This window comes from Eschrichtius robustus, chromosome 9, assembly GCF_028021215.1.
Source record: "Eschrichtius robustus isolate mEscRob2 chromosome 9, mEscRob2.pri, whole genome shotgun sequence".
Classification (NCBI taxonomy): Eukaryota; Metazoa; Chordata; class Mammalia; order Artiodactyla; family Eschrichtiidae; genus Eschrichtius; species Eschrichtius robustus.
Window position 1 is genome coordinate 48457778 of NC_090832.1, and position 25538 is coordinate 48483315.

At 40.6% G+C, this 25538-nt stretch overlaps 1 protein-coding gene across 4 annotated transcripts in view; it reads left to right on the forward strand.

Moving 5' to 3' along the window:
- LAMA4 (laminin subunit alpha 4) overlaps nucleotides 1-25538 on the forward strand; it is a 147338-nt gene that overhangs the window by 53044 nt on the left and 68756 nt on the right. For 2 of the 4 annotated variants that reach the window (XM_068551210.1, XM_068551209.1), the window contains exons 5-10: nucleotides 1851-1931; nucleotides 10707-10921; nucleotides 13162-13257; nucleotides 15132-15283; nucleotides 17097-17207; nucleotides 22846-22957. In XM_068551210.1, coding sequence (XP_068407311.1) covers nucleotides 1851-1931; nucleotides 10707-10921; nucleotides 13162-13257; nucleotides 15132-15283; nucleotides 17097-17207; nucleotides 22846-22957 — 767 coding nt within the window. Of the gene's footprint in view, nucleotides 1-1850; nucleotides 1932-10706; nucleotides 10922-13161; nucleotides 13258-15125; nucleotides 15284-17096; nucleotides 17208-22845; nucleotides 22958-25538 lie in introns of all 4 variants that reach the window. The other 2 variants (XM_068551211.1, XM_068551213.1) reach the window with 2 other exon arrangements.

Consider the following 25538-nt stretch of genomic DNA (forward strand, 5'->3'; position numbering starts at 1 on the left):
CTTTTATTTGAGATTTCAGAAAGGCACCAAGCGTGGAATCTGAATTACACTTTGAAAGATACGCAAGTTGAGCCTACAGACCCAGAATTTGAATCTCCAGAGATTACAATAGCCACATCAGAAGGCAAGGAAGTGATGCTTGAGGGAGTTTTGCAAACAAAGAGTGCTGAGTCTATTTTCCTTTAAGTTCCCTGAGGGTTTTCCAAGAACAAAAGACTCCCTTCCACTTGGAGAGGGCACCATGGTTATTAGTGTGGGCTGAGAAAGGTGCAGTGTTTTCATTTCCCTAGCCCAAAAAAGACTTTAGCCTAAGCAAAATATAAACAATTAATGCTGATGGAAAAGGGAAAAGGAACCCTCAGTGGCTCTACTGCCTCTGAGTCTCCCTCCACCAAGACCAATAGTCACACAGCTATTCCCAGGGGCCATTTGCACAGAGCTCATTTATTTATTTTAGGGTTGGCCAGACATCCTCCATGTCTACTAATAATTGCTCCAAACAAGGAAAATGTCATCTGTTTGAAACTGTAGGACATTAGCTCAAAGCAGACAACTCCAGGCAGATATTTCATTCCTTCAAGCCATGGGTGGGCTGCTGGGTGGAACATCTTCAAAGAAACATGCATGTGGGTTTGTTCATGTTCTGGACACTTAACTGGTAGTTTCTTTAAGTAGGCTGAGGAATAAGAACAAGCAAAATAAAGGGTAAATGCCAAAGAAATGTAATTCATTGGAATGTTTTTAACCAAACTGTTAGAGAAAATAAATTGTGTGTACTACCTTTCACTGAGAAGCACATATTTTTTTCTGATTGATTTTATAAATATTTTCACACAAAGCAAGCATATCCATTTGTTTTCCTCCAAAGACCGTTAGATCTTTGCTGATACATGCAGGAATGTGAGAACAGCAGGTCACACTCCATGGTTTGTACAGTACCTAAGCCAAAACTAATTTAAAAGTCTTAAAAATGTTGAACACCCCCCTCATGGGGATGAATTCATGTGTCAGTGTAGGTAGAATTTTCAAAACATATGGAGAACAGTATTCCATTTCCTTTGTCTTCATAATTAAGATAGTTATTTATTCTGCTGAAACGATATATTTATTTGTTTTCTGTCCTGTGTCCTAATTTTTATTATCAAAAAAAAGAAGAATCAAGAGAGTGGGTTTCATGAAGTAGAATCCTTTTACTATGGGTCCTATTTCTTGCTTGAGTACTTGCTTTATGACTTTGATCAGCTGAGCCAGTCCCTGCACCCTTTATTCCCAATCTTTAAGGTACACATGAAAGAAATTAAGGTTTTGTGGAGATTATAAAGCATAGTTTAGAATTGGTTCATGACCTTGAAGAGTGAAAGAGAGCTAGTGCAGAAAAAAAGAGGGAAACTTTCAAGTGAATACACAGAAAGTGGTAGGAATAAGAGAAAATTCTCATAGAAATCTAAAATCACAGGTAAAATTTACTTATTTTACTCTAGCTTTAGGATATGTGTTTTACACTTGCATTAAAAAATATATACATATATATTTATACACACACACATACACATATACCTGATGTTCTGGAAATTCCCACTGTTTCAAGTAAAAATAATAAAGTGCCTCTATGGAAAAATAAATGAGGTAGACATGGGAAATGGTGTCACCAGTGGTGTGTCATTTTCTGTCTGAGCCTGATAGTCTGAGCTCTCCTGAAAGGAGGAAGATTTAATTTAACTGAAGCAAATGATTGTACCCATTTGAACTTGAGGGGACCAAGGTAGAGACGATCTAATCAAAATCAAAAGTTAAGACAGTCTCTTCAGTGATGTATGGAATTGACTTCTGATATTCTCTTTCAATTCCAGTTTTGCAGAATCCTGCTATAGGAAAAATGGAGCTGTTCGGTGTATTTGTAAAGAAAACTATGCTGGACCTAACTGTGAAAGGTAGGCTACTGAAAGTCACTATGTGCTATGGGGGTCAAAGGAAACTTCCTGTTTCTTACACTCATCAGCTCTGCCATTCTCTCGTTCAGTAGATCTTAAGAAGAGGGAGTGGGAGATAGCATTTCAGAACCCCTTGGGGGAGCGTTCCCAAATCTCATGCCTCATATACAGCTATGAGAATGCTCCCTAGGCGTCCAGGGCTACATCTCAGGATAAATGGGCAAGGAAAGAGGAAAAATGAGTATGCGTATTTTGAAGAGATTCTCAAGATGGTTTTGGTAACAATCCTCTCTCTCTCTCTCTCTCTCTCTCTCTCTCTCTCTCACTCACTCTCACTGAGAACCAGTAGTACAATTAATGTCCAAAAGAGAGAGAGAAAGAGAGAAAGTCTTCTTCAGTGATTCCTTTTTTATCAACTGGTCAGTTATTAGAGTGATACATCGAAAAAAAGCACAAACCTATTATTTAACCTATTCTTTATACCATCTCCTCTCCTGAAAAGTAAACTAATTCCATGAGTTTGGATTTTCTGAATCCCTTTTTGGTATTTACACCTAACACTCTTTTTTAAGTTGCTTTGGGCTTTGCTCAAACAAGAATGGCCTTGGCAAGCAAGGGTGCAAGACTCCCACTGAATGATTCCTGGCAAGACGCTTCCCATCCTCCCTCAGCTGCTCACAGCTTTCTAAGATAAAAGGGCTTTCACTGAAAGAGTCTCACAGAGAGGCCTTCTTATTTTTAACATAAATGCCATTAATATCCTCCCCACTGTGTTTAGGCAGTGCAATGATGTGTGGTGTCCTCAAGACAGGGAGGGAAGGGCCAGAAGGGACGGGTCAGATATACAGTCCCACATCCCCACATCTGCAGCGCGCTCACTTCACCGCAGCACGCTGCTTACTGCCCTGGGTGGGGCTCACAGATTCAGCCTAGGCTCAAAAGGTAAACCTTAAATACCATCTCATTTCCGAGGAAAACACCCTCCATCTCTAAAAGTGTAGCTCTGGAAGTCTTTTTAAAAAGCCACAGTGTCTATGGTACATAGAAAAATCTCTGTATTTTGAGGGCATTGTTATTGTGATTATTAAATGTGCAAAATGTGGATAATTCTTTTGCTAAAGAGCTGTGGGATTCTCCCCCTTTTTACTATAAGAGAACAGGGAAGTGAAAGCTGAGGGACCATATGAACGTCATCTTTTAGGAGGGACTTCTAGAGATGATCAGATGACCTTTGGCTGATTAATGTTGGTGACATGCTTTTTCTGTATTTCCTTATTTGGGGACCCAGGAACATGAGCCACCTCATTTACTCATTATCTGGCTCAGTGGGGGTGAGAGGATTGTTCATCAGCCAGGGATGGAGATTTTTCTCCTCGGTGTCTGAGGTTTAACTCAGTTTAGTCGGATAAGGATTGAGCAATATTACCAGCTAATGGGTGTTGTATGGCTCCTGAAGGGGAATTAATGGCCTTAGATAGAGTCCTGCTGACCAAATGCAAGTTCCTCCAGAAGTGAGTAATCTCAGCCCCAAGGGCCCAGTCCTACAAAATCACACAGGGGTGCGGATTAGGGTTCTGTCAGCGACGGTGGGGGGCCTGGCACAGGACATCATGCCCACCTCACACGTGGCATTGTAGATGATAAATCCCCTGGCCCACATCAGAGGCTCCTGGAACCTGCCATTAATCAGCAAGGCTCAGTCAGATCTGCTGCTTAGCCTGGGCCTGGATTGATAGGATGGAGGAGAGAGCACTAGTTTGGGAAGTGGAAGTACAGTGTTGAGATGTAGCGTCAGCCTGGCTGAGTCTGTCTCTCAGCTGCAGCCCTTTATGATCCTCCTGGGCAAGTTATTTGATCTCTAAGTGGCTATTTCCACATCTCCAGAAAGGAAAAAATGAAAATACCCACCTCATAGGACTGTTGTGAGTAATACTGTGAAGTTTTTAGTATGGCACCTGGCACTTAATAAATGCTCAATAAAAATTAACTGGTAACAGTACGAGTCATTGTGCCTATTGTCCTGTTGCCACTGCTGGCATAATGTGTGCTTGGGACAAGCTGGCTCATTTTCCTGAATCTCATTTTCCTTAGCTAGAAATAGTGCCCTTTATTGATTGTTTCCTGTGTCCTCTCTCAGCCTCATAACTACCCTGAGAGGAGGTCGTATTTTATCATTTTGCATATGAGGAAACTGTGACTTGTCTAAAGTCACATCACTGCTAAGTGGTGGAACCAGGATTTGGAAAGTTTGGCTTAAAAATCTGGATTCTTCTCCCATTCTGCTTTTCCCGAATGTCTTCTAAGAGTCTCCTATTTTAAACATTGACAATTAATGAATTAGATGAACTTCTGATATGGAGGAGAAAAATGGTTAGTCTGTTAAGTAGATTCCCTTTGACAGGAGGCTGCATCTACAAAGGTGCTGGAAGTAAGCATCCCTTCTAAGGCCTTTCATCTGCATTGGGGGAGGATCACTTTGAGCAACTTTCTTTTCTCCTTCTCTTTCCCATCCACCCTTTCTCTCACCCTGTTCTTTTAAAAAGAATCCACTGAGGTCTTTTACATCAAAAATTGACCTGACAATCCAGGTAACTCTTTTTCAAAATAGAAATGACCACACAAACGGATTGGTGGGAAGGGTAGGGATGCAATACATCTAAGACATGTTCTCTTGTCCTCAATGAAGTCAAGGCTAGGGGAGGAGACAAACCTGAAAACCATTCATTGCAAGACAGAAAAAATGAAAAGCTAAAGAGAAGGCAAGCAGAGGCTCTTAAAAAGCGTAGTGAAAGGAGTGGTTTCCTTCCCATAGAGGGACTGGATCATCCCACAGGAGGTGGCCTTAACTGCTTTTGATTTGTTTGACTCTGGGACTGAGAGGGGCCTTCTGTTTTGAGTTTAATCATCAAGTTGTTAAATTGTCCCAATTAAACTTCATCTAATATGTTTTCAATGAATTTGTAAACTCAGATCTCTCCACAAGATCTTTGAAAAATATGCAGCTGATTTGCATGGATATCTATCTCGTTAGTTCAAACAAGAACACCCTGGGTGTTTCTGTACCTAAAGATCATTTAATCAGGGGTGATTTTCAAGTCTGACTGTGTGTAAGTATCTCCTGGAAACCTCTGGATTCCCTAGCCCTCCCTCACCCACTCCGTGCCCCACTGAAAAGAGACCTCTCAGGTGAGGCCTGGGGACCCATATTTTGATTCCCCGTTGGGTTCTCACACCAATCCTCTCACTGACTTGTGAACTACTGCTGTATTTCAACCTTTAATATCACACCCGCAAAACACGAAACAGTGATTCTCAAACTGGGGCTCAAGAGCCACTGACTGGTGTCCTTGGAAATATTCGTGGAGGTTCATGGGTTCTCAGTATTTTCTTAATTTTGTGTTTCATTTCAGTGATAATCTTGAGAAAAAAGTTCATTGAAACATGTTCTGGACTTTCTGAAGTACCATTTTATAATAAAGGGGGATCTATCTGCCTCAGAGCTGAGGAGAAAATAATGGCTGATGGTGTGTCAGTGAGACATTACAGACAACTGGAGGCCGAATGACATGACAGTGAGGCACACAGAGTCATGACACAGCACAGGGCAGGTCATGCGTGCTGAACTCAGACAGTCCTCTACCACATCACATTGCAGGTAGCCATTCAGTTGCAACGACATCATCCGTTGCCTTGAATTAATACTATTAATTTGAATTCGATCAATTTTATAGTTTTGTTTTATTTGGAAAATTTATCTTGGTTTTTCAAGACGTATACAAGTCATAGACATAAGGAGTTACTACTTAGTTTTATGTTTGAAATATTTAAAGGTAATTTAAATGAACACTGGAAGAGATATTCTGTATGAATGTTTTTCTTTTCACAAGGATCCACACTACATACAATTTTGAGCAACACTGGTCTGAACGTAAGACATGAGCCTCTTCTAGTGCTGTGCAGAACAGCTCAAAACACGCTGTCTTCCCAGTGAGGTCCATGTTACTTAGCCTGCTCTGGGCCCTGCCTGTCTCTTGCCAAAGTCCTTTCTCACCTCACAATTTAAACTCCCCATGCTGGACCTGCTGCTCTTAAAATCCACCAGGTCAGCTGTAGAGCTTACCACATTTTATTACATTTAGGTGATGATCATGATGATGATGATAAAAATAATAACTAACATTTACTGAGTGCTTACTCTATGCCAGGCACTGTTGTAAGCAGTTCACTTGCAATGATACGTTTAAACTTCAAAAAAAAAATCCTATGAGATACCATTTTCATCCTTATTTACAGAGAAAGAATGTGAGACACAGAGAGGTTAAGCCACTTGTTCAAAATCAAACAGTTTTTAAAATCTCATTGAAATATGAGCTTCTCAGCAGAAGTAGCATCTTATTTACTTCTCTATCCATTCTTCCTCCATTGCAGTGTCTAGAACATTGCAGGCACGGAGTTATATTTGTTTCAATAATACTTTTTTAAAACTTTTTTTACTAAAAAAACCCCAGAATTTTTAATGTTCCTTTAAGAAGGCACGACGTAGTGACAAGAGTCAGTCATTTCTTGCCCCATTTGATCCCCCACTTCCCACCCCATGCCTGGAAAATCAAAGACCCAGAATTGAATAGAGGTTGCAAATGGAAGTCATCTTCTGATGCAAATAATTATAAAATGCACAACCGAATGGACAGGAGTTTTGAATTCTCATTCTCATTCCAGAGTGACCTTCCCTCTGCTCCTAAGTAGTACATTTTAAAGATGAGGGACCTGAGACTCAGAGCCATGAAGAGACTTAATCTAAGGTCACACAATTGACCCTCAATGTTCAACGTAAAGTTTTCAGTTAATAAACATATATGATGTCAATGCCTTAGTATTCCACATTGTCTCTTGCGGCAGCTTTAACAGTGTACCTTCATCCATTCAGTTCTGCAGGGGACTGAGAGACATGCTAAAACCGTATGAGGATTTATCATGTGGATCTTATTGCTTAAGGATCAGGAAAGAAGAATGGGGCAAATTAAAAGCAAATTCAGGGAGACCTGAAAATCCTAACAGGAAAGGCCGAACATAGTATCATCAGAGACGATGATGACGGTGATAATGATTTTGATGATGACCTTGATGTTAGAAAACAATAATAAAGAGGAGGAAGAGGAAGAGGAAGAGGAAGCTAACATTTATTGAGGCTTATATTGTGATTCAGGGCTTTAGTCTGATTCTTTCTGCAGGCGTCAAGTTTTTCAAACTTAAGGTATCAGCCCTGTTATCTGTATAGAATTCTTATTACTCCCTACTCTCTGCCCTGCCCCATTTCTGGATTCTTGCCCTGTGACCTGGAATGGGTTACTTATATTTTCCTAGCCTTAGCTCCCAGTCATTCGTAGAGAAGTAGAGAGCATTTATATGGCACCTACTATGTAACAGGTGCTTTTTTTTTCTTCATTTAATTTAACCCAGATGACAGCTACAGAGTGACATCCCCCCCAGAAAAGCTTCTATGCCACCTGGGCTGGGAATTTTGGCACCTTTGATAAAGGCATTCAGTAAGAGGTATATGGCCTTGGGAAGAGAAGGAAAGGAGAAGGAGCAGAGGAGAGGGAAAGCACTACAAAAATTCCCAACATAATCGTTTTTGGTCAAAAGCATTTTTTTCCAAAAAACATATCTTTTTGTTTTCCATTTTTCCCAAATGATATGATCACTGACTGAAATGACAAAGTTCGTATGTCACAGTTCTTTCATTTACACTGTAAATTTATCAGCTCTATTTTCTCCAAGTGAATCAAGTCATTAATAAAGCTAGAAACAAGATACTGGGTACCTGGGCTCCAATGCTGACTCTAAATCCAACTCCTTGTCCTTTTGTATCCTTTGTATCCTTTGTAATTTGCTCTTGGAGGACAGGAATTAGGTGTATTAATAGATAGCATTTAATTACTCAACTGTTATATCATTAATGGACTTATTAGTTAACTCATTAATGCCAGATTTTGGAGTGGAAAGAGCATAAGCTTGGAGTCTCATACGATGCTTGAGCCCTGAAGCAGTGAACCAATTGTCCAGCTTCTCCATGCTGTAGTTTGCTCATCTATAAAGTCAGGGTTAGAGGGTGCCAGGAGTACAAAACTTTCGTGTGCTCATTCTATAAAATCTGTAAGGTTGAAGTTGGGACTGTGACTTCAGAGTTGCCTCTGAGCCTACCACCAAAAGATATTCTTGAAATTCAAAGTGACTCAAAGTAGGTTTCCACTGTGGTTGAGATTCTGACTAGTAGAAGACCAGGGGACCACCTATGGAGATCAAATACAGTGGACTTAAACAGAGAAAAGAAAGCAACTGGCATCTGGCTTCTGTGAGCTTGGACAAGTCTGTTCACTCCCAGACCTCAGGCTTCCCAGCTGCTCACTGAGGTGGCAGATCTGAGTCCCATTTTAGTGAGCCTAAGTATCTAATATTCTGTTTGGTGAACTGCAGCACAGGATAGAAATTCAATCCAGCCCTGTGTTCCATAGAGGAATGATTTATGCTGACTTGGGGATGAGAGGGCCTGTGAACCAAAGGTACAAAGACATGAGTATGAATAATAAAATTTATCGAACATTTCCTCAGGGGGATGTCTCTTTGTGGGTTGTGTGGCACTTACATTCATTCTTATCTTTTTCATAGTCCTCGACTTCTAGAGTTTGTATAATTATGCCTAATTCTTTTCCTGTTCTTTCAGTGCATAGGCTATGTGTTTTTCCTCTTCCTGTCTCTCTGTGCCTTACACAAAATAGACATGAATTGTCCTTCTGTTGGATGAATTCACTCATTCATTTATAGCAGCAGCAGTGTGGTCCAGGGCAGAGCAAAGGAAAGAACATCAGGGTCAGAAGGTCTGGGTCTTATGCTGTCACTTCCTAGCTGTGTGAGCTTGGAAAACCAAAGTAGCCTCTCAGCCTCGGAATGCCAAGCCTGCGTGCCCTACCTCCCCAGGTGTCTGTGGTAACTAAATGAACTTACCTGGGTTAAGTCATGAGATACATTGCAAGTGACTGAACATACACCATCATTACAACTACATCAAAAAACTGAGACATAGGAATAAAACCTGGAAAAACATATGCAAAATGTTGAACAGTGATTGTTAAGATCTTGGGATTACAGATGTGATTTTTTTTCATTTCTCTATTTTTCAAATCTTCTGAATCATGATTCTTTTACTTTAAATGGAAGCATTTAAAAAGGTGGTGTCCTATTATTGCTGGCTGGCTCTTATTGGTGTCCTTGGAAAGTCTTCTCTTCCTTTCCACTCCCAAGGCATAGGTCCTACCCCAGGCCCTCCCCACCCAACCCTGATCTCCCATTCCAGCCCAGAGTCCGTCCTGAACTCTGATGCCGACACCGGCTTCATTCACCATCACTATTATCACTCAGAAACCTTCACTGGCTCTCTTCTTTTTCTCTCTCATCAAAACTAACTCCTGTGCCTGACCTTCAGTCCCATGACGGTGTGACTGCACATTCCTTCCAGCCACTCCCAAAGCATCTTCAGCCCACCTTAGCCAGTCTTCAACACTAATTTAGGTCCATAGCAGAGAGGGGGCCACAGCCAGCCAAAAAGCGTGTAGTTTGCCTCAAAAAGTATTCTTACAAAGTTTGAGCCAACCTTTAAAAACTGAGATGTCACATAAAAATCCGAATTTCAACTTTTTCCTTTAAAAATAAGATCTGACAACACAGATCCTTCATTCCCTCAAGGCTACAGTATAGAAACAGTTGATAGGAGCTGAGAAGCAGCTGCCCCCTTAGGTGGGGCCTGTGGTCCCATCACTCAGAGCAGGGCCTCTGCTGGCCGACAGGTTACCTTTTGGAAAAAGTAGAGAAAGGCGCTTTTCCTCTGGTCAGAGGCAGCCCCCCCAGAGTGCATAGCTTGGCAAGGCCAGCAAAGGCTGGAGGTAGTTCACCCTCTGCTCTCCACCTGGGCTGGAGTCACTTATTAAGGCCAGCTGGCGTGACCGTAGGCCTCAGCTCTGCCTCCACAGCAAATGCAGTTAGGCACCTGGCCTCTGTAGGCTCATATATCTAAAACATACAGAATAATGGCCATCTGGCCCCAACTCTGTTTATCTGTGGTACTCCCAGCTCTGCCCTCTGCTTTGTCTCCGCACTGTCTTCCTTCAGTCACAAGACGGCTGCCAGAGCTAAGCGTGCTGCCTGCCTCTTCATTCACCTGCAGAGGGAGAGAAGGCCTTCACACAACCCTCAAGCAAGAGCCCTGAGCTCCACTCCAACTGAATCACTCCTGAGCCAAACCATTTCGGCCAGGACAATGCCAGGCACTGGTTGGCTCAGGTTTAGGCTATCAGAACAATTCACTACGGCAAGGTAGAATACATACCAGTGTTTCTCAGTGAAGGTATTACTAACATTTTGTCCAGGACAATTCTTAGCTATGCCCTAGTGGCATATCTCACGGCCAAATGTAGCATATCTAGTCCCACCGTCGTATGCCAGCTGTGCACCCCAGTGATTGAGGTGACCAAAAATGCCCCCACCCTGGTCATATCCAGACACTCCTGCACCTGAAGGTCTCGCCTAACTGAATGGGCTACAACACAATGGGGAGGGGTAGTTCCTTAAAGTCTGGTCCTATTAGGAAGATGGGAGAGTGGGAATTAATTCTGGGAGAGCAATACACAAATATTCATTACACTTTCTTCTAGGTAGGAAAGAAGATAAAAAGGAAGAAAACTATGGATGCTAAATTTTTAACATGTGATTCCCCTTCAGATGTGCTCCTGGTTACTATGGAAACCCCTTGCTGATTGGAAGCACCTGTAAGAAATGTGACTGCAGTGGAAATTCAGATCCTAACCTGATCTTTGAAGACTGCGATGAGGTCACTGGCCAGTGTAGGAATTGCTTACGCAACACCACCGGATTCAAGTGTGAACACTGTGCACCTGGCTACTATGGGGATGCCAGGAGAGCCAAGAACTGTGCAGGTACGGTGCTGTGCATGCTGCAGCAGCTACCCAGCCGGCACATGTGTGATAGGAGCAGGGTCTCTGTCAGTGCTGGATTTAGATGAATTTATCTTGGGGAAATATTGCAATTACTCCCTTGACACTTTTCCAGGGCAATATAGGAATGTGCATCCCATACTCCTAGGGGTAGGTATTTTTATCAAGACTAATGTAGCTTAGCTCATGGGTAGAATGAACCATGAGACACTAACACTAGTGAACTTTTGTCTTATCATCTTTATGTCCTTCCAATTTTGATCAAAGAAGTAAATCAGACTTCCATAGATTACCTGTCATTGACCAGAGGACTGAATGAAAGTTTGCATGCTTGACATCAATTTTCTTACTCTGCAAGCTATGTGTCTCTTTTTAGTTATGTTTGGTAAAATCAACATTTCAGTGAAATAGAGTAGCAAGCCATAGGTAGTTTAATCATCCCCCTATTTCCTCACATTAGCAGAGTAAATATTTCAGGAATAGTATAAGAAATCTTCCTGGTCAGACTTCAGTTAGACTGAAAGGTACAAATTTTATTCAGGATTTCTCCATTCCATTTGCCTCAGAGAGTGAAGCTCTTCAGAAGTAAAGTTAAATTGCCTTCCTCTAGGACTAAAGGGAGGCTGAGACTGAATATTCCTTCTCTTATGTGACTTTGAGGGGAAGAAGAGTGAGGGAGAGGTATTGTGCTCTTGTGGCATGCTTCAATTGGAGATTCTCTCACTGAAACAGATGTCCACTTGAAGAGATTTTTAAGAAGTGAAGAGTTTGAAATTGAGAAGGAAACAAATATGATCTGCAGAAGTCGCAATAAAAGTAAACATGTCTCCAGGAAAGCTATGTGCACAGAAGCATAACCCCGAGAATAACAGAGTGGAGACGAGCTCTGTGCCCAGTCAGACTAAAGAGAGAGAAAGTGGGCATCAGAAAGAGTGTTGGCAAAATCAAAGACTTAAACATTGACATCCTGATTCTCAAAATATTGACTCATGTCAATATGTAAACTCATGTTTAAGTTACAGAGATGCAGATCAGTCTTAGAAAAGAAGCTGATGCTAGAAGCAATAAAGCATGATCTTGCTGAATTGTTTAATAAATTTACATTTTGTGGAACATTAAACAGCCAAAATGTAATAAATGTATGTTACCCTTGAAGCTAATTTTTTATGATTATTCTGTAAAGACAGTTAAGAGGTGGGAGGAAATTCACAATTCCAGTTTATTGCTAGCCTAGATAGCTTAAGAAATCCTTTGTAAATATTAAAAATTAATCTCCACTCCAGAAGCAGCCACATAGCACAGGGAGATCAGCTCAGTGCTTTGTGACCACCTAGAGGGGTGGGATAGGGAGGGTGGGAGGGAGATGCAAGAGGGAGGAGATATGGGGATATATGTATATGTATATGTATAGCTGATTCACTTTGTTATAAAGCAGAAACTAACACACCATTGTAAAGCAATTATACTTCGATAAAGGTGTTAAAAAAAAATTAATCTCCACTCCAAAACTCAGTGGAAAATGAACAGTCTGGTGAGATTAGGGTTTTGTTTTTGTTTTTTTCCAAAAGGCATTCTTGAAAATTATTAGTAGATTAATAATGGGCTCTCAGATCTTCTAAATTCATGTAAATGTGGTCCTAATTCTTTCCATGACATTGTTACTAGCTATCCCACTGATAGCTATCATTTGGAGGTTTGGAGTCAGTCTTGCCAAGAGTCAAGCACTGTGGGACCCAAGAATCGCTCTTGCGTCTCCTCACTCACTCCTAGTGGGCTGCTCCTCCCTCACACCTGGCAGTAATCAAACCTGGAGTTGGATTAACTGGAGAATTTGACTGTGATGAAAGGATGGCTCTCAGATTCCAGCTGAATGATGGACTCTGTGATCATTTTGTACCTTGTGAAACTGACCAGGAGCTCTTTGGACTGAAGCAGTTGCAGAGTCATGTCAGAATCTCAAATAGTTGGGAAAGGAATCCTAGAACATTTAGATTTACTTTTGCCCCAGGGTCACCTTTGAAAATCTCCCTGAGCTGGGGCTTAATTGGGTGAGAGGAATAATCACTAAATCATGTATTCCACACGATCTTAAGAAAGAATATAATTAATCCCCATTGAAGAATTATATACCGATAGCCAGTATTTCTACAAACCACAAAAACATTGCCATATTTTAGGCATTAAGAAATGAATCCCTAATCTCTTGTTTTTGTTTCCCACAGTGTGCAGTTGTGGGGGAGGCCCATGTGACAGCGTAACCGGAGAATGCTTGGAAGAAGGTTCTGAACCCCCTACAGGCATGGACTGCCCAACCATAAGTAAAAATAACAGTACATGATTGACTAACCCCACTTTCTCTAATGTGCTGCAGGTGTAGGATTAAGAAAAGCTATGCAATACACTCTCTCTAGAAACTGCCTGAGTCCCACCCTTGGCTTTAACCCTGTCTATGCCTCAACCAAATGGACCCTAAACAAAAGACATTCAGTCCACTTGATTCCAATGGGCAGATAGGTGATTTACATTTAAACAGCTCTATTTTAGAAAATTTATTTTATCAAGTCTTTAAGTTCAGCATCTTACTTAGTAGGTAAAGGCTAAGTTGGAAATACAGTTCCCAGTGACTGAGTTCATTGTAGCTCCTTTTTCTGTATTATCTCTTCAGGTCCTCAGATAATGTAATCCACAGACTACGCTTTACAACACTGGGGAAACTGAGATGCCAAGAGATTTAAGTGGCTTTTCTCAAATCACTCTAAATCTGAAGTGGCACCAGAAATATAATATTCAGGCCTTATGAAATGGAGCTGCCCTCTCTCTTTCCTGCCCCTCTGGTATTCAAATCATGAGTATTCCTAATGGTGCAAGAACCTGCTGAAACATTTCAAAACAAATGCCCAGACCCGGTCTCAATGACTTCTCAAGCATCCTTCAAGCACTTAGCCTAGAAAAGTCCATGATTGATTTTTTAGAAGGATTTAAGGAAAGCTTTGCCTTAGAAAACCTTCTATCAAGAAAGTAACTAATATTTGCTTTAGGTAGAGTGGTTTAAAGACTGCTTTAATATTAGATATCCCTTCCCCCAAACAAAAGTATCTTGGCCGCTCAGTCCCTGTGGGCACAAGAGATTAATATTACTGAAGGTGACATAGGTTGGGAGGCACAAGCAGGACAGAGTTTACACACTGACAGCATAGGTGACCCCCTAAGCAAGGTCACTTTAAAGACATCAAGGTGCCTGCTTGGCCCTACGCATCTTTTCCACCAGCCTGATATACTGGCTGGGGAGCCATTCCTTTGAGAGAGTGTTATGAGGAAGTCTGCGTTGAACTTCAAATAACAAATTAACATATTAACAACCATTAACACTTTAGTCTCCATTTATCAGTTCTCTAGAAGAGAGTGCAGTCTGGGGGAAAGAGATTGGGAACAGAAAAGTTTCAAAGGGTGTCCTTTGTGAGTGTGTCACAGGAGGGCGCTGGGTCCTGGGGGTGATGACAGTGGTCAGAGGAACTCAAACGTGAAATGCAGGAAGCAACGAGAAACTGCCACCTACCTAACCATGTGTGCAGGTTCGTCAGCTATCAGGGAGTGATATTCGCAAACAGTGATGTCCTGCAGACCTGCTTCTGCTGAACCATTCATCCCAACAGGAGGTCGGGCCATGGGGAGGCGCTGAGACATCCCTGGGGTGAGCTGAAGGCACTAGAGCCTCAATAGGCAGTGAGAAAAGCTGCTAGGAGAGGGGGAATGCCTGGCACGTTCCGTCTTCACTAGCCGGCACCAAGCAGAAGCCCAAAGCCTGACATGGAGAGAGTCATCCCAGACAGCTTTCCTACCACCAAAGAAAAGTGGAGGGAGGGTTCTCCTTTGCCACCCATCTCTCAGATGCCTTGCCCTTTGTGCTTCCTTTCTTTCTCAGTTCAGCCTTTAGTGTTCACGTTAACCTACTTTTCAGTTGCATGTGTTTGTTTTTTTGTTACGTTTTAAGTGCCCGATGTACACTTTGGCTCATCTTAGGCCCTACTCTGTTTTGAGTGTAAGGACTAGTTCCTGGCCCAGAACAACTCCTCAGGAAACAAAATTACAAGTAGTATTAACCAAGGAAGTGCATATAATAATCGACTTAAAGCAGCATGCTTCCCAGCTGACCTTTGATTTTGAAGAAATGACATACCCATTTTACCTCCAGGCTGCGATAAGTGCATCTGGGATCTGACTGATGACCTTCGGTTAGCAGCGCTCTCCATTGAAGAAAGCAAATCCGGTCTGTTGAGTGTGTCATCTGGTGCCGCTGCTCATAGGCATGTGAATGAAATCAACTCCACCATCTACCTCCTCAAAGTATGCAGGAATGGTATACCTTCTGTGTATTTTCATTCTGGTTTCATAGGGTCACTCCTGGTAATTCCTATCCATTTTGGTATCTGAGTCCAGTGGTTATATTACAGATTGTTAGACCTAGGAAATTATGAAAAGTTGATTACAGTCATGAACTCCAGCCTAAACCAAGAGCTGTCATCTGTTAAAAAGGTTAATATGGAAAATGAAATGACTAAAAAACTAGTATCTATGTACAAAGCTATTGATGGAGGAGAAACATTCTTATTTCAGTGGAGCTGTACATTGCTTATTCAAGTCAACATTGCAAACATACCATTACCTTAGCTTCAGTTTGCTGTGTTTTCAGAAGTTTCTCTAAAAACTAACACACACACTCTCATTCTCTCTTTCCTCCTTCTTCCCTCCCTCTCTCTCCTGCCCTTACCTTTCCTTCTCACTGACACACATTCTTTCTCATCTCGCACACACACTCAAATACACAAGCACACTCACATGCTCTGTTTCTCTTCCTAGATCTAGTAGTTAACATTTAATAAGCAAGTTAAAGACAGGCAATAGTCAAAAACCATAACAGTGCTTGTATGTCTAAGCTTTAAGAGTTGTTTTTCCCCCCTTTAAATCATGGGCTTCAATCACAACCAACGGATATTTTTTAAGACAATAATGATTTGATGAAAGGATAATAGAATTAATACCAGCATACTTTTTTACTTTGTTAGTCAGTTTAGCATAATGGTTAAGAGCATAAACTTTGACACCAGAATGCTTGGATTCAAATCCCAGCTCTGACACTTACTAGCTATGTGACCTTGGGTAAGTTATTTAACCTCTTTATTTTTCAGTTACCTCATCTGGAATTGAGGATAATTATTATACCCATCTCATGGGTTGTTGAGAGAATTCAGTGAGTTGTTATATGCAGAGCAGTTAGAACAGTACCTAACATAGAAAGTGCTCATTACTCTGCTTTTTGGAGGTGCAAATGATATCCACAGCAATTGCCCAAATGTGCAAAGTGTAAAACAAAACAAAAATCACAAAATTGTGAACCTGGATGGTCTGGATGGAATCTTAGTGAGTACTCTATTCCCAGTTTAGGAATTGTTCTTAACCAGACTCATCTGTTTGGACACATGAAGGCACTAATTCTCAGAGGAGTTACCCAGACTCAGTCCTTTTGATACCACTTGAATCCTCTTTCCCCAACAGCACAACTTCAAGGTAGAAATAATTATTATATTATATATAATAATATTATAGCTGATGGGAAGTCAGTGCCAAGATTGAAGGGCTTACTCCAAAGTAATCGAAGGAAAGCCACATTTGGACCAAACTGCTCAAAAGAAAGGGGAAAATGGTCTGAAATAAAGAGAATTGTTCTCCTTACACCAAAAAGAGGAAAGTGAATTTCTAAACTCCATTTGCACTGATTGACGTGGGTTATCATTTCCTCCAAGACCTGCGAAATTGAAGTTTTAAGGCTCAGACACCCAAGGCCACTGCCAGTCTATATTGTGCCTTTGTGCAAATTTGGAAAAGATACTCTTTCCCCAGAACCAGCACAGCCCAAGCCAGAATCTCCAGCCTGGTAAGTGGAGCTTGCAGAATTTCTGCCCCTAGAGCCCTCCACCCCCTTGTGCAGGCCTCAAACTTCATACCAGCCTGCAGTAGCCTGTGGACCCCACTATTTTGAGAATAAAGGCTCACACTCTGCTCTGAGTCCTCTTACACTGAAAGAGTTTTCTGCATATTTTTACAAAGCTGGTGTGCACATCTACTGACTATGGAAAAATACGTGTTTTTTTTTCCACAGACAAAATTGTCAGAAAGAGAAAACCAATATGTCCTAAGAAAGATACAGATCAACAATGCTGAAAACACAATGAAAAGCCTTCTGTCTGACGTGGAGGAATTAGCTGGAAGGGTATGTGTTCAGTTTCTGGGACTAACTTCAGAGACGGGATTTAGCTGGTGTGAGACTGGCTAGTCACAAATGACTGAGGCTTAACACAGCCCAGAAAAAATGCAGTGACCCAGGTGCCTTAAAATAAATCAAGGCAAGACCTGAGGAGAAAGTTAATATACTTGGTCTCTACTGTGTCCTCCCATTTTGATTGGTTTCCTTGAAAAAACAGGTTTATGGAAAACTTTCATTGTATTTGCTGCTGGTAAATATGGTTGATATATGTTTTAATTAGGATAGTCGTTCAGCTGTCACCTTAACATTTTATGGCTAAGAGCAATAGAACATCCAGAAATAAACTTTATTATATAGAATATAAAATTTAAATGTTTGCTAAAGTATGCATTAAATAATGAAAGAAGAGAAATTGTGTTGAGAAAGCAATTTTGCAGTTTGGCAGGAAAAAAACCACTTTGGACCCTCATTTTATACCATATACTAAAATAAATTTCAGACAGATTAAAGACTTGAGTTTAAATCTCAAATCTACAAGAAAACAGAACTAGATAATTATTAAACCTTGAAAGGAAATAACAATACATTTAAATATAGTGTGAAGAATTATAATAAAAAGAAATAATAGATTTGACAAGATAAAATTTCAAATACCTAGTAAAACAACTAAATAAATGAAAAAAGTCAACAAGACTAAGAAAAATGTCGAGGGAAATATGACTTGTAAAAGCTCTCACAAATTAACAAGAAAAACATTAAAACATGAGCAAAGTCAATGTGAGAGACTATTAAACACATTCCCCAGGAGCCTAATGGAAAAATATCCATCCTCTGTACTAATAAAAAAAATACAACTAAGCTACAAGGCGCCATGTTTAACATGTTAAAATGTTTAACACATTTTTTTCCCTGATTATGTTCCACCAGTTCTGCCCAGAGTACTCCGGAATTTCTGCTTTCAGATACTGATGCTTGACGTTATAAATTGTTGAAGTTCTTTTCAAAAACAATTCTCATTTTCTACAAAAATAAAGGTTAAAATAACTCTGATAATCTCTTTTGACCTTGGACCTCTTAAACTAAGAGATTATGCTTCTAAAAATGTGAATTACTCTAATTGGATCCTTGGAAGATTCAACTACTTTTAAATGCATATAAAAATTGTGTCCCTCGTTCCCATGCAATGGAGCATGTTAATCCAACCATGAGCGTTTGAAGAGCAGTGAGATCGCTTAAGTTTCAAAGGAAATACCAAGAAAGAAATCTTTGTGAAAACTCGTAATTTTTTTTGTGTCATGGCTAGAACTTGCTGAAAGTGTCTCAAATTCTTGAGGAAATGTTTTCACCAAGATTAGTTCCTCCCATAGCTCAGACATGGAGTTACTGATTCTTTTGTTGTACAGTTTTCCTACTTCCAATATAAGTTAAATGCAGCCTTTCATGGGGAGGAAGTAGTGCAAGCTTGAAAGGGACATCACAGTAGAAAAGGCTCCTGAACAATGAGAGCAGACCACCAAAGCCAGAAGTTGATGATAAAGCGACTGGAGCATTCACCCAGCTGTTGCCATTGATTCTTATTGAAAATAACATCCTTCTGGCGACCTGGAGACGACACAAACAGTCCTGATGGTGAAGGAACCTGCTGAAACATTTTGAAACAAACACCCAGAGAGGGTCTTAATGACTTCTCAAGCATCCTTCAAGCCCTTAGTCTAGAAAAGTCCATAATTGATTCTTAGAAGGATTTAAGAAAAGCTTTGTCTTAGAAAGCCTTCTATCAAAAAAGTAACTAATATTTATCTTTAGCTAGAGTGAAGGATTTCACTGTAGATTCCCACAGTGTGATAAAAAAAATCACAGTAGCGTTGCCTCTTGAACTTGAAAATACGGTTGATCCTTGAACAACACAGGTTTGAACTGCACGGGTCCACTTACATGCAGGTTTTTTTTCAGTAAATACGTACTACGGTATTACATGATCCACAGTTGGTTGAGTCCGCAGATACAGAACCTCAGATACAGAGGGCCAACTGTAAAGTTATACGTGGATTTTCAACTGTGTCGGTGCCCCCAACCCCTGCGTTGTTCAAGGGTCAGCTATGCCTCTGTATGCAAAGTACCTGTCACATGAATCTCATGTAATCCAAATCTCACAATTTATATTAACCTAAAGTTACTGTATTTTTTCCCGACCTCCATATCTAAGTCCTCTAGCCCCCTTTTGATAAATCTTACTGCCTTTTCCCACCTGCTACTTCTTGGAAACCCCTACAGGATGCCCATGCATTTGTGTTCCCAAATAGCTGCTGCTCAAAAAGGTCTCACTTGTGCCACTGCTGGTCATGTCTGTAATGAAAGTACCAAAGCCTGTGTCAAGATTCCACTCTCCCATATTCCCAAAGCCACCATGCTCAAAGTCAGAGTGGGACTAGGCTACACGCAGAAGTGAAGATGGTGGCCCTCTCTCAATCTCAGTGCCGCCCTTTGCCATCTGGATCCAAAAGGTACACTGTAGAGCCCAGTCTCCAAGGGCTGGCCCAGGAGGGTGCTGCACCATTCCCTCCACTTCTCCATCTCCTCCATCTCTTCCCTACTCCTTCCCTATGGGGAGCCACAGCAAAAGCTCCCCATATATCAACACGTACAAAGATCTTTAGGGTTGGGAGGAAAGTGGGTCACTTCCACACAGCAAAAGCATCTGAGCCTGATCTCCAAGCCTGATCTCCAATCCTGATAAAAAGACAGGACAAAAAGTCAAAATATGTTTCAATTCCAATTGACCAGAAGATTGAAGAACTTTGGCCTTGGCCTTGCAGAATATTAAAGCAAGGAGCAGAAGACAATGCTGAAGAAGTTCTCAGAGGCCAAATCATGAAGAACCTTGCCCACCATGCTCATCCTGTGGACTTTGGAAGGTACTGGAGCATTTACCTACAACAATGAGCTGATTAGGTGTGAAGCTTCAGAAACATTCCTCTGAAGTGGGGATGGTAGGTTTAAGACTCTGAAGACAGGGACACCATCAGTAGACTGCCGCAGTAGTCCAAACAAGAGTGGTCAATTGCTGCCTTGTCTTCATTGGAAAAGAATTTGCAGTGAGCAGTGGTAAAGTGAGACTGTGGTGGTGGGGACCAGGAAGAGAGGCCAGAATGACAAGTGGAATAAAAATGATTCAGTGACCAATTGGATATGAAGAGTTGCAAGGATGTAAGCTCTGACTTTGAGAAATTGATGGCCAAGACTAAAAATTCAGAATGGATTTCTCTGGACCTTTTAAGGGTGAGCTCTCTGTGGATGCCAGAGATTTGAGTCTGTAGCTCAAGAGAAGAGATCAAGGCTGGAAAGGTATTTGGAAGTCAATGTTTAGAAGATATTTAAACCCAAATTCGATATCACTGTACAGATTCTGAAATGGCACGCCAATATTCCTACTACCATTTTGTCCAGAAGGCCCCTGTTTATGCTTGTCTCCCAGAGTGATTATTAAAAGTTCCCCTTTCCCTCTCAAAAGTGTCCCAGTTTAAACAATAAAGTATATGGCCATCCTAGATATTATCATCCTCAATTTAATAGTATTCTAGGTACACTATACTTTATGCACTGTATAATAAATAAAATTCTTGCCACTTTTTACATCAAATATGTACAAGGAAAATTCACTGTTGAGGTGAGTAAATGATTAATCCATTTGTAATGCTAAACATCAACCGGCTTATAGTTGTAAGCTAATTTTTTAATTTCAGTTTTTCTTAAAGCAGGGTGCCCCTGTTTTACCATGTGCCCATATCATTATTTTCCTTCCATAATCAAAGTTAAAGAAAAAAGTAGAACTTTCAAATAAGGCGTCACTATACATTATATCCAGTAATTTTGCAATTTAAAGTAACATGTTCCTCTTTGCCGCTGTCTTTTATTAAATACATATATCTAAGCGCCCTCTGGTGTTTGTCAGAAGAGGTTGTCTTAGAGCTATGACATCCGCCAGCTGTCTTTCATTACTTCAATAATTCAAAGTTTCCATATCAAGAAATCAATTAAATGAACACAGTAATAACAATAAATCTTTTTCCTTGAAGGATGAAGCCAAAGTCAAAAATATGCATGTTGTGTTTTTTAAGTATAACTCAATTTAAACTGGACCAAAAATCAACTTGTTAAAATTTTTTTAATGTTTTATATGTCTGTGTCCCTATTTTTTAAAGGTGGGGAAGGGTGACATCAAGAATAGATTCATCTTATTTTCTGTATCATCTAATTTTAAAGTGGCCGCAGATTTTTGTGTCTCTGGAAAACATTAGAACAGGATAAGAGGGAGACTGGAATTGAGGGAAAGAACATCGTGACTCAAGGTTGCAATGTCCATTCACAGAGCCCATGCTTTAGGGAAGGGGCTGATGGCCGCAGTCTTGCTGCGCAGGGAGCTTTGTATGGAGGAGATTTCGGATAAAATGCCTGATGAAAAGCTCCTGGGGCATGTGTCTGCTAGGATACCATGTCTGCATTCTCTTCCTTGATGAAGAGCCACTTGCTTGGGTTATGCTTGGGAAGTGTGAAAACATTCCAGGTAAAATCATGGCCTAATCCTCCGGCTGGAACAGTGGATGAAAGGAGAGAAATTTGAAATAGCCACTCTCCTGTCCTGGGTGGTGGTGGGGGGGGGTCTACCAGCCAGAACTCTGTGTAGCAGATCACCCTGCAGTCCAGTCAGGTACTGCAGCCCTTTGTCACAGAGCTGAGCCAAAAAGACACTGGACGAGGCAAGTGGGCACTTCACCAAATGCCAGACTGAAGAACTCTCCCTCCTCTCAAGTATAACCCATGAGTCAGTCTTTCTGATGCCAAAAGGAAGTACACGTCCCCATGCTGTGCATACAGGCCTGTGTCCTGGCCTTGAACCATTTTTTAGATCAGCTTCTGACCTTATACACACAGAGAGAAATACACAAGTACACATGCACACCCACACATCCTTTCTTCAGGAGCCACATTTGAGCTGGGATTTCATTTTGACAGATCCTACATGGGAGCTCTGTGAAACAGAGTCGAAAGAATGAAAACGGCTTCTCAGGGAAGAACTTCATTCACTCTGAGCCAAAGCTGCTTGAGTAGTTATTTGTGCACAAGTGCCATCAATGTTGATGGGAATTTGGAAGGCAGCATTTAGCACAGTGAGCATAATCCTTTAAATCTCTGTGGTAATTCAGTTGCAGCAGTGGCTGGACCACCCAGAAGCCACTGAATGCATGGAGCATTTTGAGATCTGCCTGCTTTCTCAGCAAGTTTCCCTTTGAACCTTTAAGCATTTCAGTCAGCACAATGTCAAACTGATCAGCAGACATGGGTAATTCCCTAGTCTGGCATCTTGAGATACAATAAAAATTCAAAGGGTAAATTACATACATAAGATGGTTGGTTTGGGTTGAACTGTGATTGATGGCTTAGGAAGAGCATCTATAATTCTAAAGTGGGTCATCACATCCGTCTTCATGCATGATTTCTGAGACCATGTTCTATATTCTAGAACTTTCACATGTCAGGGAAATTTATGTTTATGGAATACATTATGCCCACCCACCCCCACATGCACATGCACAACCTTTCCTTCTTGCAAATTTAATCTGGTATTTATGTGGATTATTTATAGGAAAGTCAAGCCACAAGAAAGAGCCAGTTGGCTCAGAAGGAAAGCATGGATACCATTAACCACGCAACTCAGCTTGCAGAGCAAGCCCACGATGTGAGGGATAAAATCCAAGGTAAATATATTCTCTTCTGGTTTAGCTTCATGCCAAGGAATCTTTCATGTTATTAACAACAATAAAAATAGTGGCTACTGTTAGTGTTTATTGTGTGCCAGGACCTGTTGTTAGAGTGTTATAGGTTTAGACTCATGTAAGATCTTCTTTCAAGTTTGTTTACCTGGGACTTCTGAGCACTCATCTCTGCTTACTATCTGTCTATTTTCAATAGTAAATGCACAGGGTAGAGGGAATTCCCTAGCAGTCCAGTGGTTAGGACTCGGCGTGGCGAGGCCAAAAAAATAAAAAATAAATGTAGAAAATCATTCCCTTTCCAGGCATTTCACAGAAATGGAATGCCAAAATACCTTTCTGGTAGAGGGAATTACATACTGTGTTGTCTGTAAAATGCAAGAGTTGAGTAGGAGTCACATATTTCTCAATTATTTGCAGTGAAAACACTGCCTTTAGAGTGGCAGTAAACTGTCCACTAATGCAAATTGTCCTAAACTGTCTCTATAATGCTTTCCCAAGGACCAGGCAGGCCGCATGCTCTGGTCCCAAATCCAGAAGAAAAGCCAAGAGGGGGTGTGGAAGATTTCTTTGCCCTAAAGCATAAAATTGTGGCAGACTTTACCTTTCTTCTTGAGGGTTTACTTATTTGTGTTCTAACTTCTCACAAGTGCAGGCTGCATTTTGAAGACTATCTTAATAGCACACTGAAAGCCAACCTTCAATTTACTGACAGAAAACAGGCGATTGTGTTTGTTCTAAGATAAAGAGAATTTCCTTGGGTTACAGTCTGCTAAGATACAGTATTTGTGTGTTTCCATAGTTTTTATTATCCTATATATTAAGAGCTGGATGACAACTCCAGGTGCATCTCAAGGGCACAATGACAATAAAGGGACACACAGTGGAAGATTCATATCTTTATACTGAGGTATAGAGAGCATATTCCAGGAAAAGGGATGTATGGAGCCAAGATTAATCTTTTGCTATATTTCCTTTGGTGCCCATAATACATAATAGAAACAAATGGTATGCATTTCAAACATCCCCTGCTCCCATCCTCACTATCTCATGTTTTTGCATCTACCAATAAAATATTCTTTTCCTATAATATTTTAGAGTTCCTGTTGATTTATTCAAAAAGTAAGATTAAACCTAGATTAGCTGATCTCATCTAATTAAGAAATAAATGTCCCTCTAGGTAGCAAATAAAGCCAGCATCTTATTAAGCCATTGAGAAAAAAATGTCACCTTTCCTGTTGTAGCTCAAATTTTGATTCTAAGTTATTTCATTTGGAAAGAATCTAAGTCCTCTTATTTGACCCTTAGGGCATAGGAAAGAAGGAAGAAATACAAAAGAAATGTAAAGAGGAAACAATAATTTCCATCAGTTTTTACCTTTTTTAAAATAATATATGAACAGTCTCAAAGACCGAAGGCAAAAATATTATTCTCTGTATTTCCTTTTTCTAATCTAGACCAGATGTGACTAAAATAAAATAAGCCATATTGTAAAAATAATATCTGCATCAAAATGCCAAGAAATTCAGCATTGCAAGTGCTAGATCTGAGGAAAAGTATCTATGTTTAGTTTATTTCAGGAGTTAATATTTTAGACTTTACTTGAAAAGTGAATATTTAATCCCTTTGTAAGTTTCTTTTTTTTTTTTTAAACATATCTTGGTTTCCCTAAAACTTTCTCAGTAATATTTACAACACTGAAAACCTCTTCTCCCATTTATCTCCCTCTCTTCAGAATTCAGGGATGCTTCACAACACCAATAGTGTGTCATTCCTTATTCCCAACCATCTCCAAACCACCTCTAAAATAACTACTGGTGACCTTCAAGCTATTATCCATATAAAATACAAGCCCTTATCCTGGTGTGATTTATGTGAGACCAGTGTTGTTTACCCCTCTTGTCTGGCCAACCACATAGATCATAGTAAACCAAAGACAGACAATTTCATTTATGCCAGGAAGATAAAATGCTTCCTCTCCTAGAGCTGCCGTAGGACAAGGTGGCAATTACATAACTATCATCTGATCATATGTAGTAGGAAGAGGGAGCCAGAGGCCTGCTCAGCTCCGCCAGTATTCAGACAACTCATCTAATGCCTCTGAGCCTCAGCAGTCCCTGCGGTTCTGAAATTCTCCGTCCTACTTACAGATGTGGGGTGTGGGGTGAGAACGACCCAAAGTCAAAACGGCACAATCTTGACAAACAGTCATACCACAAAAGGCAAATAGCAATTGCAAAAAAAATGTATATATTAATGAGCAAAAACTCACATCCTACTATAGCAAACCTCTATATCACATCTAGTCTGTACGACAATCTGAAAGACTTATTTAAACAACTGTCAATATACACTCATTTTGGCTTAGAGCTTGGGTAAAATCCTTGGCTAAATTGCAATTAATATCTCCAATGCCTACTGCATGTGACAGGAGATACCTCAGAACATTTTCTCCATATTATGTATTTTATATAAAAGGTTGGTCAAAGACCCCAGATTTGTGTGTCTTAAATATTAACGGTTTTGAATCAGAATAGAAACCAGATTCAGCTGAAATCAGGGCAGG